The 19,906-nt window shown below is 35.5% G+C and overlaps 1 protein-coding gene across 1 annotated transcript in view; it reads left to right on the forward strand.

Annotated features, from left to right (window-relative positions):
• BTBD9 (BTB domain containing 9) overlaps positions 1 to 19,906 on the forward strand; it is a 107,321-nt gene that overhangs the window by 54,092 nt on the left and 33,323 nt on the right. The window contains exons 8-9 of the mRNA XM_015857669.2: positions 8,142 to 8,251; positions 16,020 to 16,209. Coding sequence (XP_015713155.1) covers positions 8,142 to 8,251; positions 16,020 to 16,209 — 300 coding nt within the window. The remainder of the gene's footprint in view (positions 1 to 8,141; positions 8,252 to 16,019; positions 16,210 to 19,906) is intronic.

The following is a 19,906-nucleotide window of genomic DNA, read 5'->3' on the forward strand; positions in this document are numbered from 1 at the left end:
TTCCTTCATTCAGCTCTTTTTTTTCTAAGTACTTGTGGCCCTGACTGTCCTTGTATGGCTTGGGCTGCATACGTTTACAGAAATAGTGAAAGGGTTCTGGTAAATTAGAAGTTACCTTAATATGGCATTATGTGCAACATTTTGATTTATTGCAACTTGACTTTACTGCATTTTTTGATAAAGATAGACTTTTGGTAAAGTCTATCATTTTAGTTGGATTCATCAACACACTAGCATTCCAGTGCAGATTGTGGTTAAAGATAAGGTGTCAATCAAAGACAAATCCAAACTGGTTCCTAGCAGTGTAATGATTTTTGTAATTTTATCAAAACGGTAGCAACTTTAGCTCTTATGCTTAAAGTATGTTTGAATAGAATAAAACTTCATGGCTAATTTTCAAGCACTTAGTTATGATGGATAAGTATCACCTAGAAGAAATTATCTGCAGCTCATGTTGCAGCCCATGTTGAGCAAACTTTGGACAAGGTGAAAGCTTTTTATTCTGTGACATTTAAAATGAAAGAAAAATGACTTAAAAGAAAAGTCTTTCTTTGCCCAATTGTTGTTTTATATATTATTGTTTTCTCCATTGCCTCCAAATTGATTTTTGGATTTATGGCATTAGATTAAAAACAGGTGGTTGGGCTTCTTTTTGTTGGTGGTGGGTTGTGTTTTTTTTGTTTTGTTTTGTGGGTGGTTTTTTTTTTTTGTTTTTATGTTTTACCAGTTGGAGATAACTATTAAGGCTGGTTGTTAAGATAAATTCTTCTTTGATTAAGACACCAGTTGAAGAGATATGAAGCCTGAGTTTAGGAGCTCAGTAAATATGTTTTTGTTCTGCAGGCACAGAAGCTCTGACATTCAGTCATCTCCTAGTGATCAGTTAGTCTGCTGCTTGCTTATAATATCAACAACTGAAATGTGGCGAGTTGTATCTGATAGCTGTGGTTCCACTCTACAGCTGAAACAAAGGAGCAGCAAGGGCAAGATATACTTACATTCAGACAGTTGTATGCCTTAAATGCTCTGAGGAATTCTTTGAAATAAAATAATTCCACTCTTGTCACAGAAGCTTGAATTTCCTAAGATATATTTTCAGGTATTGGAAGTCATTGTTCTTCTCTTCCTCAAGCTCATTGATTCTGATCTGATTGTGCATGTTGATACAGACCTACTCATAGTCCATTTTTATTATCTTTTTCCATGTTATCTGCATTTTTTTGCAGTAAAATAGAATTTGATTTTTAAAGTACCTAGAACTGTGAAGCTCACCAGGTTGAATCTACTGTACTGTCCTGATCTGCTAAACACTCTCATAAATAATATTCAATTTGTCCTTAGTTTGTTCAGTTCAAACTTGCAGTAGTTAACATGTAGGTCTTGGGTATATTGGAAAGTGTAGGCAATGCAGGTTATGTACACTGATTAGCAGAGGTAGCATTCATATTCATAGCAAGTGACATTGCTAATTGATACTGTATCAGATTTTTCTTGTAAAACTCCAAGCATCTTAGTTCTAGAAATAATTGCTTGATGCTTTCAGTGATCTATTTCACATTAGACTTCCATTTCCCTGATCTGTGTCTTGTAATTTCTAATGAGATTTCTTGTTCATTTTGCAGTATCTGATACAAATGCCAGTGTGAATATCAGTCTTCATTAAATTATTTCTAAAATGTCTGTAAAGAATGAGCACAGTTAAGTGTTAACTGATCATATATTGAATCAAAGAACTAATTAAGAAAGGCATACGTGCCTCAGATCTGATCAAGCTGATTATTAGTAATAAATGTTTTATGATAAATGTTGAAAATAGGTAAGGCAAACTCAGTATAAAATAATGAGTTATTCCACATTTCAGCTTTCTGTAACTGTTTGTGCAGCAAATTACAAACTGAAACAATGGTAGTTAGCCTTTTCTGATATTCTTCAAGTACAAAGAGTTGTATTTTTGGTAGTATGATTTTAAAGTACTAAAAATAATGATGAAGAAGATGTATCCAGTCATTTTTCTTACCTGTACTTAGCTGTTTGTGGTAGAGATTTGTTTACAGTTTCCATTGTAGTTTCAACATAGGTGAATCTCCTCACCTCTATCATTGGCTGTATGTCTCAGTAGGCAAAACGTTTTACTGACATCTGGGTTTGCTTTATTTTTTAATATTACAAGTTTCAAGTACAATTTTGTCACCTCCCCCTGCTTTGAGAGCTATGGAAGTCTTCGCTTATTCTCTTTAGCTTTTGTGCTCAAATACTTGGAGTTTCTGTACTTCTATTTATCCAGGTTGTTTATCCAAAAACAGATAAAAAGAGTTTTCCATAATTGCCATATTAATTTAAAGAAAAAAAAAATCATTTTCATTCCCTTTGAAAGTCTTCTTTACCACCGTCTTTTTGATATTGAGATGCCAGATCTAAATACAATTTTCCTTATGTGCCTTCACTACAGTTTTGTAGAATAAATCCTAGATTCCTTGCTTGTGTAAACACAGGTCAAAAACACAACCATTTCTTTGTTGAGTTACCATAATGCAAGTTGAGATCTCATTTTTTTTTATCTGCTTAGTTGTAGATCGCTTTGTCTAATACTTTCCAAATATTTCTCTTTGTCATATCTTATATAGTCTGATTCCAGGGAAAATCTAGACAGCTGTTGCTGAGGTGCTCTTGGAACAAGAAGTGATTATTACATGTTAAATTCATGGAACATGAGAATTTGGGGAAAATGGAAAACATTCTCAGATTTCAACACAAAGAACTTTCCTGAATTTTGTTGCATTACATTCAATACATATAAAAAGTGGAGGTTTCAACATCTCTACATAAGACAGAATAAGCTACATTGGCCCAAAGCCACAGAACTATATTAGTATAACTGATTTTAAGAAAACAAGTCCTGTTAAACATTTTTGTGCTTTTTTGGAAGGAATCTGGCTTTGTGTCACACCAGCCTGAAAGTGATGCAGAATAGGTTCCCACATCTCTTCTTCAAATTCTGTGTGCAGATGGTTTTAGAATCAGGCTTCCAGAAGACTAATGCTTTCTTCTGTATTAAGAAGAATTAATGTTCTCCATTAAATTAAGTTTGTGAGTCCTTTTTAACATATTCAACAGAGGTAGCACAAAGATAAACAGAGGTGATGTTGACATTGGGGTTGGCTGCAAACTTGAATCAGGGGTAGGACTTCGTTACAGAACATCAAAATCTCATTATATTCTCCTAACAGACTTCAAATTTATGTGATGAATGAAAGTCTTTTGAGAGGTCATGGGAAATTATAGTTGTCCATATTCATGTAAATTGTGCCCCGGTGGTGCAGTGGTAGGAATGCTGCGTTGCAGCACCGGAGGCCTGGGCTCGAATCCCCTGTGGCGCAAGTGGTAGAAGTGCCGCGCTGCTACACAGGAGGCTCGAATCCCGGGGGGTTGGACTCGATGATCTCTAAGGTCCCTTCCAACCCGCACGAGACTATGAGACTATGAGATAAGTTCTGGGAAATACAACTATTTTGGGTTGAGATCTGACCTGAAACAAACCCTGCAGAGACGTGCTCAGAAATGGATTGTCAGTAGAGATGCACACAGTGTGATGATTCTGTCAGGGTGATCTTAGATTCCATGGTTTCTTTGGTTTAATTTGCTCAAAATAAAACTAGAAACTTGTCGTGAGAAAAGTACTCTTTTGCATGCTTACCATTCTTTACACGTGGAAAACAGAACATTTATGTCAGTGTTAAGTTGATTAAATGTGCCCAGACTAAAAAAATTGGCTGAAGTTGTTGTGCTCCTTATATGTAGTGAACAACTACATATCCTGTATGGTTATTGCATAGTAATATTTTTTTCCATTGAAATCTGTGGTGTAGAATATCTAGATAAACATTTTTGAAAAGACATTTCTTGTTGTAATTTGCTAACTTCTGTGTTGTTGCTTGTTTTACACCAACTGTGTAGGAAAGTTTGTTTCTGTGTTGGCTTTGTGGAAATTACGTACACTAGAGTTGGACAGTTCTTTTTTTTCTACTATTCGATTCTTCTCTGTAGCTTTGTGTATTTGCAGCAGGGATTTCCTTTGGTACAAAATACACTTTTTTTGTCGGAGTGCAGGAAAACTCATCAAAAAACAGGAATGCTTTCCACATTTGTTCTGACCTAGTTCTTTATTTTTATGTTTTTAATTTATGCACACTGTTTTTTCACATGATTTAATTCTGGCAAGAGATTTTTTTTTTAATCCCTTCTGCCAGGAGTCTGTTGATTCAGCTGTGTGGGTCTGAAGGATTGTGGGTTTTACGGAGTTGTCAATAAATGATGTTTAGATGGCTGTGAATAGCACTGTTTCCTTTTCCACCGAAAGACAAACAGAATGTCTTCTAACACCCTTGTGTGCTGGGCAACATCTCATACATCACTGAGGCAGTGATTAGAATGCAAATATTAATGTTTTCTAGGCAGTTTAAGTATATATGAAATGTTAGCATTAGTATCTCATACACAGTGTTCCAGAAATGAAAATAAAATGCCAAATTCTTAAGAGCTTGTTTAGTAGATATTGAGTCTAATTATTTATTTTAGTTCCCTATTGCTGTTCTCTGTTGCCATGATAGTAACTAAGAGTGGGATATCAGTGCAAAGTATCTGTTAATTTCCTTTAACTCTCTTTATTTAGTTTTCTGTTTAGTATTCTTAAGGGTTTAGAATCTGTGTGTGATATATTCCAGGCTTTGTCTGTACCTTACTGGTGCTATTAGAGTGAAGGATTAAAAAGGCTCCTTAGAGCATGTATATTCTTATGCTTTGGCACACATGCCCCAAGTACTGCTAGGATGCAGGCAGCTGAGCTTTGGTATTGGTAGTCCCCTCAGGGTATCCATAGCTGAATCAGTAGTGTGCTCAGCAGCAGCTGTTGCCTGAATTAAATGTGTCAGCTGCACAAATGAAATGAACAGAAGTAAAACATAATGTAGTTGTTTAGAAATATGAGTGTTTGTAGTTGCAACAAACTACCCGAGTCATAGTTTCATGTAAAGGTGAAGAATTGCTCTGGGGTGGGTGAGGGCTGCCTGATTAATCAACTCAGGTCATTCATTCCATTTTTTATAGCTTAAGATTCTACCAAGATCCAGCAGAGCATACTGTTTCTCACTAGTTAAAACAGTTTCCTTATTAATGTAAAAATAAATATTGAGAATGCAGATTTTCTGGTATCATGGTGTCATGGGTAATTCAAGGTCAATTGTAGCATAACTATATTAGTCACACTAAGTGACTGGAGAGGTTTGACATGTGGATGAAATTCCTAAAGCATTTCAGTGCTATTGATATCCATTCTTTTCAAACATTAATCAAAAACATCAGTGCCTTATCAGCCCTGTTTAGGTCGCAGATTTAAAATGTATCATTATATGAGCTAGGATAAAGAAAATTAACTCTGTCCCAGCCAAAATCAGTATGTATGCAAATATAAATTATAATTATCTCCTCCCTAATAAGTTCACTGTTTCTACTGATTTATTTATTTATTTATAAGAAATTCTTCATTAAAATTTATGGTATGCAGCATAACTCAGTTTTGACCATGATACCATCAACTAAAACAGAGAATTTCTTCATTTTGTTGCAGTGCAGATTGAAGTTGTGTATCATGTTTGAACACCTTATTTCTTCAAGCTATTGTCAATACAGGAATTCTTAAGTTTCTATGGGAGATGTTTTAACTATGATTTCAACTGAGTTTCCTTGTTTTTTGGTTGAACCTATTGTGCAGAACCACACCCAGTTTTTGCAGTACTTCACTACCAGGCTGTTCTTGTTTCTGTAGGAGAATATGATGCTGGGAGTGGATGTAAGGTAACTGAGGTACACTTGTTTTCCTCAGTGTAAAGGAACTGTGTCTTGTGTGTCATATTAGCATGAAATTTCATTTTCAACTCATGTTGCTAAATTTTCTTCAGCTCTTTATGAATAATGTGAACATAAAAATAAAGAAAATAAAAGCTAATATTCATATGATTTCTAAGGCTTGCAATAAGCAGTAGAAGTCAGTGTTAAAGTCTTTGGAGATTGTGGAAATATAGCTAACAAAAGGAAATATGGAAGCTTTTGTTTTCAAGGTTAGTGCATACTCCATAACCTACACATCACTTCAATGGAAAATATGTATTTCAAACTCCTTTTGTACTTGTGATGGTGATGGTGGTAATGTACTTTTTGCTGATATTGAAACTGTCCTTTAAAAGTGAGCATTACTTAGCTCACATTCTGTGCATTTTAAGCATTTGTAAATGTGCACTTGCTAAATAATTGTACTTACTAATGTTGTTACCTGTAATCTTGTATTTCATCTAATAAATTGCTCCAACAAAATGATGAGATGGTACATATGCTCTGATTGCATGAAGGGTGCTTTTACTTTTAATTATGCTTCAGTTGCATTTCCTTCTATCAGAGAAGTGCTTAGGAAAATCTACATTTTCAAGCATATCACGAGATGTAATACACATTTTATATTTCTGGAATCTCTATCCTTTGAATTAAAACTTTACCGTTCATTTTGACCTGGGGAACATTGCAGTTTCTCATCAGAATCATGCTTCTGAGCCAGCTCTGTTTTGAGTCTATTGTCTAGTGTTCTTCTCGTGCTTTGTGAGTAGAAAACATAGGGTCTCTTACACTGCAGTAAATTAGGTGATTCTTGTTTCTGGTTCTCTGTTGTGATTCTGCTGTTGCTGTGGCTGACTGTGCACTACAAATTATCCTTATTGTGTTAAGAAAAACTGAGGCCTGTATCAATTTTTGCATTCTTATTGCAAAGTACGGCATCCATATATCAGCTAACAGCAGCTGATTCACTTCTGTGAGCATGTCTGGGGAAGACCTGCTGTTTCCCTAACTGTGAATAAACATTCCTGCCATGTTCTTTGCAGGCACTTGTCGTAATTACATGGCAAAAGCTAAGTTCAGCATCGTTCTTAATTGTGATAATTGACCTACAAGTTGAATTGGGAATAACATACCTGTCTGTTTTGTTTCAAGCAATTATAATATAAATCATTTTTTAAATTAATTGAAATGTTGAGCATGTTGTATATACATTTTGAAAAAGACATATAATGGATGACTTTTGTTTTTTAATGAACTCGTTATATTATCTGAAAGGATCAGAAGTCAGTAACTCTCACAAGACTGAAATCTGCATTTCTTTAAAACTTGTTATGATGAACACAAGCCAAAATTATTCTGTTGGTGGGCAGCCATTACTCTGAAACTTTAGTTATACTATGTAAGCAAAAGATTGTATTATACAGCAGAGAAATGATATTGCTAAAGATCCATACATTCTGGTGATTCTTAATTGAAATGAGTTCATTTAACACACAGCTTCCTACATTATAGGCAACCCGTTCTGTGGGATGATGATACTTGTTCAATATAGTTTTCTATGCTGTTTGTTCAATATTTATTGAAATAGAGTACAGTATTCCATTTATATGAAAAATTTATGATAAGTACTGTTGGATCTGTTCTGAAAATGAATGAATCAGATTGAATCAAGATTAATGACTTTATAGAATGTAAAGTCTCCAGGGTTATATAAAAGGTGAATAGGTTATGATGTTCAAGAGCAGCTCTATTTGATTTTGAATTAGAGTCTAAATGTACAACTTACACAAGCAGGAATGAAATCCAGAGCTAGCTTTGTTTCACAATTTTTTTCTGTTCAGATATGTATTATGATTAATAAAAGATCAACAACAAAGACCATATATTTTACTAGTGGACCACAACAATTCATCTTCACTGAGTGTGGTCCAGAAAACCAAAAGGTTGGACCCCCATGCTTTAAAGTCTCCTTGAGTATACATTTGCACTGTCTATTCCTGTTTTTCTGGGCATATTACTCTGGAAAGACTTTGATACATTTGTCAGCTCTTTTTCTCTTGGCACCCTATTGTGTTTTGCTGTGAAATTTCTCTTTTTTATTCCTTTTTAATTATTTTTAGCAATTATTTGATTCTGTGCAAGTGAATCCCACATGTACAGTTTGGCACAATAGAGTCTCACTGAAACATTTATTTTTTGGTGCCTAGAATTTCATTATGATCAACATGTGCTTCTTATCCTTTTTTCCACTTCTGCAGGTATATTCGCATCGTTGGGACACACAACACAGTGAACAAAGTTTTCCATATTGTGGCATTTGAATGCATGTTTACCAACAAAACTTTTGCTCTGGAGAAGGGTCTGATAGGTAAGAAATGCAACGATTTCCATTTTACATGAACTGTTGGGTACACTTGCCTTTTAAGACTGGCTATCACAGTATTCTTCCTGTACTTCTTTTTCCACGCAGAAATCTCTTAACTTGAGATAAATGGTGCTGTATGCTTAGAGTTAGTTGGCTAGTTCTCATGGCTGCTTTGAAATTCCAGTGCTATGGATCAATTAGTAATGAATGCTGCAGCAATATTGAAAGTTCAAATTAAATTAACTGCTGCTGACAAAACGACTGGGAATTCAGTCTCTCTTTGCTCCAAATTCAATTTTTCCTTCCATGTGACAGTATGGTTGTTATTGCCTCCAGGTAGGTTTGCTTATATTTCCAAACTGGGATGGAGTAACTAGAGCTATTTATTGCAATGAAGATGAATTTGGGCACATTCAGCTTCTTATGCAGCCTGCTTTCAGCTGCTGAAAGTGAACTCTGTTGATTTTTCCAACAAAGAGTTCAGGGCAGAACATTATATTGACTACCATTATTCCCAGAACACCACGCTGATGGAGCTCTGTTACTTCTGCTGCTCAAAACAGATTATTTAATACTAACTTAATTATGTCTGTGTAATACTACGTTACTTAAGGTAAAAGTCCTAAACAGGCATGGTTTGCTAAAGTAAGTAAACTATGTCAATGTAAGTTTTGGTACAGGTTTCTTAGTTCAACTATGGCAATCAGTGATCTTTCTTTCCTATAAACTCACATAAGTTCTGTGCTTCCTAGTACTACAGAGAACTTTTATTATTTTTACTTCTCTTTTTCACTACAGTTTTTATCAGAGATTAAAATGTGCTGACACTTGCAAATGGTAATGCAGATGCTTACAAAGTCACTGAACAATGGATATTGTATTCCTTGTTCAGAGCAGGCTGTCCTCCTAAAATGCAAGCGAAACTAGAGATGCAGTGTGTATTGTGAAGTACTTCTGATGACATTTGAAAGAGTGAATTATTGAGAAAATTGCTGACTAATAAATCGCTACACATCTGGGAGTGTTAGCTATGAAGAGGAAATTGGAGCCAAGTAGAGGATGAAAAGGACAATTTACATGAATATATGGTATACTAGATTCTTTACTTAATGGGTAAAACTCGCTGAGCTCTGAGCAGCCAGCAATGTAGAGTTTGTAAGGGTAGCTGTTAACTTACACCTTTCTCTTGAGCCAGTATGGGATTACAAATTTGACATTCAGCAAAATTACATGGGATGATGCATATGCTGTTTAGAATCTGTTAGGCTATCAATAGGTGCTGGTGAAACCTATGCTGTGGGTATATATAGTTCTCTTCACCCATGGGCTATCAAGTTTTGAAAACATCTCCTGATAGTTAAAATCTGTGAGGGTCATTTCTTTGTAGTGATATGAAAGACCTACTGCAATCTTAAGAGAAGTTCTGTACCACATCACGGCATACTTCTTACATTTTTGTATTAGAAAACAGGTAATGGGGCTTGTCTTGCCAACCACGTTAGATAGGAAGAGGTAACAGGATGTTTGCATGAATGGACACTAGAGCTCATGGAACCTCTGGGTGTACTGAATTACATAGCTTAGCATATGAGAGATCACAGCACATACCACAAAGACACTGTAATGGTCCTTGCATACATGCTTTGCTCTAGAATATTCTAAGTAGATCCACCACTTCCATCCAAACCCATTTTTGGTCACAATAAATAGGGTTTTGTCTACATACTGTTAAGTATCCAGTAGTGAACTGTGGAACTATGCAGTCATTCAGTGTGGGTAAATCAGTTTGTTGTACCTGTAAGTCATTTGATGTAATTTGCAAAAAGTAAAAAGAGGTCCATAGGGCTTTTCATATTGAAGTGATGGTAGTCAGTGCAGTTCTCAGAAAATTAAAGCAGTAAGAATTCACAGAGTAGCTAATTGAAAGAGGGAGTATGTCAACCAATTTCTGACTGCAAATGAGGCAGTGGAAGTTGAATATATGCAGATTTTATGGTGAGAAAGCGACAAATGGAAAGATTTTGGAACCACTTGTGGACAGGCCACTTGTGGACTCCTGCACAGACACAATGGCTGTTCCATCAGAAATTATATCTTTTTCCTCTTTAAAAATACTCTCAACAGATTTGATCAAGCAAAATGACCTTTTATCCGTTTAGTGCTTGGTTTTACATACCTGTAATTGGTTACTGTTCAGGCAGTGTGTTATCTGACTTGCTGTATCAAGCAGACTGTCCCAGTTCCATAAAAAAACACTTGTGTAACTACCAGTAGCATAGTTGGCAAAGATGTATCTTAATGCTCTAATGGGATTCATAATGTTGTGACTTCTATTTTTCCAGTGACTGGATAGGTTGAAGTGAATTGAAAGCAGTTGGGAAGGCTACAGGAGATGTACGAAAGTGTGATAATCAGAATAGATTACTTCTGAGTTTCAGTGAGCAAAGAAACTTATTCTTAACCCTTGAAAAAGCGGTCAAATTATTGACTTTGTTGTTTATGTAGTATAGGATTAAATGTGTCTGTTCCAACCTAATTTAATACCATAACTGCTCTTTCTAGAACCTATTTAAATTAAGAAAAGGAAATGTTACTCATTCCTTGAAAGTCATATGGTCATTTCTGAAAGCCTTTGTGACCCAAACTTCTACCAAATTACACTGAAGATACTATTCAAGGACGTTCTCATTTCAAATCTCATTCCAGAGTAGTAAGACCACTGAGGTTTTTGTTTAGGGTTCCTATAGATTTAGAAGTAATTATTTAATTTTCATTAAACCTATTCAACTTGATCAGAAAGCTTTATGTAAAAATTGGGTAATTTATCATATTATTACTGATATGTAATATCGATTTAATGGCTGTCATTCTAAAGTGAAGATTAGAACACTGGTAAACAAATAATAAAAATGAAATGTCATGATAATAGCAGTTTTATATGACTGTGTTTTTACATATCAAGATTTCATCACAAATGATTAACTCAACACATTACATTTAAAAGTTCATATGCAAGATGATTTATACAGTTCTAGTACACAGTGCTGGATGCAGTACTGACACAACCCACTGACAATTAACTAGCAGTTTTGAGGTAAAAGTTGCAGGAAATGCTTTTTCTAGCACCATCTTGGTATTCTAGTGTTGATATACACTTTGTTGTCTTGTTAAATGAGGTAAGTGACAGAAATTAATTCAATCATACAAAATTATTCCCTAATGCAGATGTTAGAGTTGAAATGTAATTTTCCTTTTGGCATATTATCTCCAAATGCGTATGCACATTAGCAGTTTTGCGTATTGGATTCACACTAGATTGACTTAAACTGTTTTGTTTAACAGGGATGCAAATTTTTTCAAATCTCCAAAGCATAGTGTTTGTTTTTAGTGAGTGTGAGCTCCTGAAATTTGAATGGTCTTTAGTCATTAATGTTTAATCTGAAATCCAAAACAAATTAAAGTTTTTACAAGCAGGAGGCATACTCCTTTGAATGCAGATGCAGTACCCAGTATGAAGTGATGCTTGGTAATGGCTTCTAACCTACCCACTGGCAAGCAGCTACAGTAATGAGTAAGGGGCTTCTTGTACATAATGCCTCTTGCTTTTTTATTTCATTTTCCCCCGAATGTATGGGAACTGATTCCTTTTATCTGCTGCAAAAGGAAAAAAAATGGTAATTTCTTTTAGTCCCATGGTTAAAAAACCTTTAATCAGTGCTCCCTGCTGAGATGCAATTAAGGACCGTGTAGCACACAGGTTTGCCTAGCCCAACGTCCTACTTTGAGCTTGGCTAAGGTCGTAGGGAATACAACGTGGAAGGCTTGTACATGAAGTTGTGTTTATCTGTGATCTGTCTCAGTCTATCAGACTGTCTTTACACTGGTGCATTACATATGAAATGGGGAACAATGAATAATGACCAAAGAGCAAGAGATATGAAACATGGGTATGTCCTTGTTCACCCTCTGGGGGATGCTGTTCAATACTTATGAATCATTGTAAACCTTCGGAGTATTTGTTGTAAAGGAAAACAACTTAGAAATTATCATTCATCTTTTACTCACTGACAGTCATTAAAAATGAAAAGCAAACAAAAAACAAGAACAACAACAAAAAAGTCACTTTTAAATGTATAACAGAGAGAAACCAGTTGTATCGGTTTTCTAGTATGTGGTTCGGCATTCATACTGCTGACTCTCTCCAAGGAAGCCACAAGAGGTGCTGTTTTCATCTCTACTTTAATGTTAATTACATGCAGAGGTATTTCATTTTGTATCTTCTCTTTTTAAAGGGTAGTGTTCTTTAAAGCCATGCAGGTTTCCCCAGCAGCGTTAAGTCACTGTTTCTGCAAGCATAGCCCTAGGAACTTATTAAAATTTTAAGACCATCTAAATACTGCAGGAAACCCTTTTTTTTTCCCTCTTACAGCAGAAAAGGACAGTCATGTGGTCAGGCTAGTAGCTGCTACCCAATCTTCAATAAAGATCTGCTCATACGGTTCCAGTGACTTTTTTTTCCTTCCTGTTTCCAGTGCTACAACAAGGGCTTACTTCCTAGGGCTTTTCTGTAACGACTGTTGTCATTGCCTTCTTCAGACAACCTTCACTGTTCAGTGAAGCAGTTCTTTAGGTAGATAGTTAGTTGCCAACTTTGTAAAAGTATGCTCAATTCTAATGGCTTTTGGTATGCTTTTGGGAATCAGAAATCACAAGCCTCAGCACCTGAAAAATCAGTCTTCTATGTAGTTGTTTTAATCCAAACTGACAATTGCACATTGAAAAACATTATTAGTGGGAATTCCTTTCACAATCCATCGAAACTGTAATTCTTTCTAAAGCCTTCACATTCTGATATAGTGCCTATAGTATGCATTACTTTGTATCTTTCAGCAATTGCAATATCTATGGCATAGGTTGGTGTTTACAATTTAGTAGACGATAACAGTACCTTATAAATCAGATTATTTATCAGATTTTTTGGAAGCATTTATACCATGGAGACAGATTAAAAAGCATCCAAGTCCTTTCTTAAGATAATACTACTGTAGTTAAATATACTGCCAAGGAGTTCATTGCTCCATGCTGCAGCTTAAGACCAGGGAACAAAGTAAGTTTTAATAACTGTTTTGATGCTGCTGTTCTGTAACTTCAATCACCTTCTTCTGCTGTTTGCTTACAGAATGTGTATGGTTTGCTAGCAAACATCTTTTCTATTCCCTAAAAGCAAATTCAATTTGTGAGAGTATAAACAGTGGGGAAAAAAAAATAAATCCATGTTTGTAATCTCTTCTTTTGTTTTCTTTAACAAAGTTGGTTACTGTAATAGCTGGATGCTTGGTGAATTAAAAAAAAGAAAAAGAAAATAGAAACAAGACCGTTGTTTTTGGCAGTACATTCTTGTAAACAAGTGACCCAAATTTAAACAGAAATCCTAATGGGAGAAAGGAAGAAAACCAGAAGAACTGAAAATACAGCACAGATCAGAGTCCCCACCAGATGGTGTTTTTAATAAACCTATCAAACAGATATAAAAGAAGATAATAAACATTCAAAATAGGGAGTGGCAGAATCCCCTAGAGAGAAGAAGCAGTATGACACCTTCTGCATGCTACCATTAGTTAGAATCACATTCTAATTAACCATTGCAGAGAAAAAGACTGAACTTTCAAATGTACACTAAGACAGTTGCTATATGGCTGCTTAAGGAGTTAGGCTAATCGGGGCAACATCTTGTCAGTCTGCAGATAGGCAGAGAAATATAAATGTGCAAAGGAGCAGGGTGAAGCTTAGGGGGCATGCAGGTAAAATATTTTATGAACCAAGTTGCACTGTGTACAGTTAATGACTTACGTAACTCATAGAGTGCCTGGAATATTCCATAGAGTGATGGCATGAAAATTCATTTTGACATTTTCTCTTGTACATATTTTTTTTTAACCTAGTAGCTTCAGTTTCCTACAAAAAGCAGCACTGTATAGAAGATGCTTTAATGCCTGTATAAACGAGTACTCAAATAGTTCTCTTATTGCCAAGGAAGAGGGGAAGAAAAGAAAACCAAGGCACACTCTGCTTCGATGCCTGTGGACATAGTTTGCGTTGTTGATCTTTGCTTTATTCAGATAATTTCTAGTGAAGTACACGCCATGTCTGCTTCTTTCTTCCCCATAGGAATCTCAGATTTTCTGAATGTCTCTGTTTAGTAATACCAAATCAAGTGATTTCTAGAATAAGAATGCAGTGGTTTTACTAGTTTGTGATGAGCACACAGTGACGTTATCAAATTTGATAGTGCAGTAGATTTGGGGAAAACTGTTGTTTCTTCATTGCCTTGAATTATTACATCGCAATAAGCTTACACTTTTTTTTTTTTTTTTTTTTTTAACCATTGAAGATTCTGTCCCCAGCACCACTAGCACAATTAAAACACAGAATCATGTGATCACAGAATGGTTCGGATTGGAAAGAACATTAAGGTTCATCTAGTTCCAACTCCCTATGGTGGGCAGGGGCACTTTGCACTAGACCAGATTGCCCAAAGCCCATCCAGCCTGGCTTGGAACATCTCCTAGGAGGGAGCATTCCCTGCTTCTATAGGCAACCTGTTCTGGGGCCTCATCACTCTCACAGTGAAGAATTTCTTCCAAACATCTAATCTAAATCTCCTCTTTTTCAGTTGAAAGCCGCTTGTGCTGTCATTACGTACCCTTATGATAAGCCCTTTTTCATCTTCTGTGTATTCCCCCCTTAAGTACTGGAATCCTAGCTCTTTCTGGAGACATTAAAATTTGTTCTGAGATTTCATATAGTGGTATTTCAGCTCTTTTCAGATGATGTAGTAGTTTTAATATATATTTTAGAGAAAATCACAGTCTGTTATTAAGTTTTCACTCTGAAGTGGATTTAAGATGTTGCATAAATCCATCTTCATCTATGCTATACATTATTTGTTTCCCTGTGTGAAAATACAAATAATCTTGGATTTTAGTTGTCAGTGTTTCAAAGTTTTCTGTACATTTCATCTTTTGGCTTATTTGTTCATTTTCTGATTTTCTGATTTGTTTGGCATGAGATGTTGTGATTTTGGAAGTTCTGTTGAATTGATCATTGTCCTTCATATGACTGTAATAATTTGATGTTATTTCTTCCACTCTTGTTTATCTTGTTACCACACACATATTGGTTATTCTTCATCAAAAGCTGACAGTCTTAGCTTTTTTTTCCAAAGAATACTTATTGTTGTTTAGCTAAAGTGGTGTTTTCAGTGTTACTTAGCACATCAAAAGAATGAACAGATAACCTTGATTTTTGCATGTTCAGAGAACATCATTTTGCAACCTTGTTAATCTGATTTTTTACTAGAGTGTTGAAAAAGAAAAAAAAGAGTGAGACATAGATGTCTTGCATGAATAGGGCATCTTAAATAGATTTTTAATGTCCTTTCATCAACTTACTGAATGATGAGAGTCAAAAAGCTTGGGAATCTCTCTGAAATACAGGCCAAGTTCTGCATTGTTTTAAATGTAAACAAAGATAATTAGGTAAATATGTAATTCCAAAAATAAGTGTTGAAGCACATGTATAGCAGAGTTTCATAGTTTATATTAAACAAGAATTAATGTTTCCTTGTGTTAGCCATACTTTAATAGTTAGGTTTTTGGTGTTTTTTGTTTTTTTTTTTTTCCAGTTCTTTGCTGGGAATGAATACCATTACAGTCTGAACTGCTTTCTGACTGTTTTATTGTGTGTATCTTCCTTGTGTTTTAATTTGCAGTTCCTGCTGAAAACGTTGCAACAATTGCAGATTGTGCCAGTGTGATTGAGGGTGTCAGCAGGAGTCGCAACGCCTTGTTGAATGGAGACACAAAAAACTATGACTGGGATTCTGGGTACACGTGCCATCAGCTTGGGAGTGGAGCTATTGTAGTCCAACTAGCACAGCCCTACATGATTGGATCTATACGGTAAGAGGGTTTATTTTTCTCTAAAATAAAGGCAACAGTGAGACTTCTGCTGAATGCAGTTATTTTCTTTAGAATACAGGATGTTTGGCAATTATGGTAGTGAGGTGTCTAGTTTAGTAATTGTCCTTTGACATTTTTATTTCAGTATAATGGGTATGTTAAAAATTAAATACATGAATTGTATGTCAAGATAGAACAGTTCAATTCCAGAAAATATTACTTTTCAGAGGCATAATAATAGTAATAGTCAAATTGTAAGATTAAAGATGTGTATTTGTAGTAGAATAGAAATTCAATTGCAGCCTCCCTTGTGATCACAGTATGTGCAGTTCTTCATATGCATCTCATTGTGAAAGCGGAAACATTCATTGAGGAGATCCATCATATCAGAGTCAGCTAGGTTTCCTTTTCACTATGCAATTAATACAAGCTCTTAACATGAATATGGAGTGCATAATAAGGGCACAGTAAACTGAATATTGCTTTACAGTGTTGGATTAATTACATTATTTAGATCTGGATTGAAATATTTTTGTCTGTTCTCATGTCGGAAATGTTTGTGGATTTGATGAACCAGCTTTTAGGTAATGTAAAATCTTCTTGCACTTCTTTGGATTTCCTTTGTGCTTTAGAAGTAGATTGGAGAGCAGGACTGTAAACGGGTGAAGAAGAAAATAGTCTTTCCAACATCAGATTTGGAATGTAAATGATTGTATTTAGCAAAATCAGGCATTCAGAACCTTGTCCTGATATCATTTGTTCTCTGTAAATTTGGAGTGTGATGTCAGGAACTTAATTTAATTAACTGTGATAATAAAAAAAAGAAAGAGCTTTCTGAAGCTCATGTCCTAGTGTGTGAATGTAGAAACTGCAGGGTAGGTCCTTGTTAGCAGCAGAGACCCAGTATAAGTATATACTGCTAGGATCTGTGCCATCTGCCTATCAGAGTTGTCTTAAGTCAGTTGCTTAGTGAGTGAGATGTGACATTTCATAATTGCCAGTTTTTGTTTTCCAGCAATGGAAAAAAAGGTAGTTTAAAGCTATTTAGGCTGAAGGAGAACAGGGAGGTGTAAGAAAATGCTTGAGACTGTCATTAGTTTTCTTGGATTCGCTTCTCTGTCTGCTCACTGTACATTCATATTTCTCAAAAGCAGACTTTCTAAATGAGTTCAGAGGGGGAAAAAAAAAAGTACAAAATCCCAATATCCCTAAATCATGAAAATAAAAGGTTCCTTTCTTCCAAAGCTGTGTGTTTTGTTTTCAGCTTGTAGCATTGCTGTGATGATTATAAACATGAAAGTTTAAAGTCAGAAATCCAGACTCTATCCATTACAAATGTACTGATTTGTCTGTTTCCTTGCTACACAAATTATGCTTACTGTGAGTCCAGAGTTGTTCTCATCATGTGCAAGAAGTTGAATAAGAAGCGTAGTTGGCAGTTTTCCACAGCGAATACTTTATGCTTTTGAGTTTGATGTTTTTATTGTTAAATTAAGTATTACATCTCAAGTAGAAAACTAAAAAGATACAGTACTTGGATTTCTTAAAAGAAGTAATTGAAAATGTAATTACAACATTTTCATGCCACTTTGAGCTTTAATTTTAAGTAGCAGCAGAGACTTGCACATGTGAAGGAATAAGAGAAGAATGCATTAACTGAAATATATTGTATACAGTTCGCAGTCCCTCTGTCTCCCAGCCTTAGAATTTTCTGCTGTCTTTCAATGAGTGAGTCATACTGTCACTACAAGTTAATGCAATAGTTTGGCTTTCCTATATTAAATTTAATGCTAGCATTAATTCTTCTTGAGCAGGAGTTGTGGGGTTTCTTGTTTGGTTTGGTTTTTTGATGTTGTTTTTAATAAAATTTCATATTTAATGATGTATTAGATGAACTAGGTTTTTGGTTGTCAAGAAAGAATTGCACAATTGGAAAGTATGTAGAGCAAAATAATAATCATTTTTATTAGATATTTCTAAGTGAACAGGCATTTAATTGTTTACGTGCTATTGCATTGTAAATATATGAAGTCAGAGTCTCATCTTATTCTGATGGCTTTTCCTGCATATACCGTACAAGCAAGATGTACAGCTTTCCTCAAAAAATGACAATAATAGGCATCATCATCATCAGGATCTGAGAGACAAGACGACATGCCTTGCCTAGAGAGAGAGATGCTAGCACTATGTCATCCTTTCATTCAAGTTCTGCCTAGAAAAAGCAAGTGTTTTAGGCTAATGTCTCTGTCAGATCATAGGCAGATAAGGGATTGATGCCCCTTTGGGTGGAGAAGAGAGGTTTCACTACATAGCAGCTGCTTCTTTGGCATGAGTCTGTAATGTCTTCTACTCTGCAATGTGGAAGACAGTGACAAAGATCTCTAATACTTTGAAATTTGTGGCTGGAACAGAGTTCAAGTAACATACAGACAGAAAGCAAAAAAGTTTTACTATTTCATCTTAATGGAAGTGGAAGGGTTATTTTATTTATCTATTTATTTATTTATTTTTAGCAGGTCTTCCAGAACTGATTAAATTGTATTAATTGCCTGTTTTACTGTTACGTTTACTTGAAAAATTCCTTGATCTCATTCTTCTACCAGGATAATGTTTCCAGGAGCAGTTCCTTTAGGCTATAGCCACACTAAAGAATGTCATGAATTGTTCTGCCCCCAGAAACTGAGTCGTTGGGTTTAGATTTTAAAGGAAGAATTAGAAATTAAAGTCTACATGTTCTACATTTGGAGACATCAGCATGCCAATGAATGTGCTTGTATCAGAGATAGATACTAAATACATAAACTTCTCTTTCTTAAAAAAATAAATAAATAAATGAAAATAGATGCTTCTAGTTTCTAGAAATCAGAATTCCACTGAAGAGAGCCTAGAGTCAAAATGTGTTACTATGGCAACTCAATTCTGAGAATTGAGAAAAGCAGGAGTGTTGGTACTCAAATATGTGTTAGAAATGTACTGAGAGCTGATTCTAGAGTACATGTTGTCTGCATGTTTTCTGCAAGATCTGTCAATTTATTTTAGTATCTTTGAATCATTCATGTTGGAAGGGACTTGAGAATGTGAGAATCTGGTCCAGCCTTTTGAACAAAATAGCATTACCGGGAAGGAACTAAGACCATCTTATTCAAGGCTTTATGCAAGCAGGTCTTGAAGATCCACAACTTTTCTGGGTAGCTTATTTCAATATTTAATTATCCTCACTGCACATTTTTTTCCCTTTAATGTGGTTCCTGTTTTCTCATGGCTTTAGGCCCCTTGGAACTTCTGCTTCAATTTATCAACATTGTCTTGTGTTTCTCCCATTTTGATCCTGAGAAAAGAGCCTGACTCATTCTTTTTGATAACCTTCTTTCAGGTATTGAAAAATGCTGTACAGTTCCTCCACCATCTCAAGCTCTCCTAGGCTGAGCAAGACATTTTCCCCAGTCTCTCTGTGTACCTGCACCAACTTCTAGAGCTTCTTGGTGGTCCTATGCTAGATTTGTTTAGATTTATCAGGTTGTATTGGGATACAAAATTGCTCCTCTTAAGACTTATGCTCCAGACCCCTCATAGTTTCATTGTCCTTCTTTGGACACATTCCAGTTCTTCAGTGAGGGGCCCAAAACTGAACGCAGTACTTGAGACGCTGTCTCACCATTGCGGAGTACAGAGCAACAATTATCTCCCTACTCCTGCT

Source organism: Coturnix japonica, chromosome 3 (assembly GCF_001577835.2).
Source record: "Coturnix japonica isolate 7356 chromosome 3, Coturnix japonica 2.1, whole genome shotgun sequence".
NCBI lineage: Eukaryota > Metazoa > Chordata > Aves > Galliformes > Phasianidae > Coturnix > Coturnix japonica.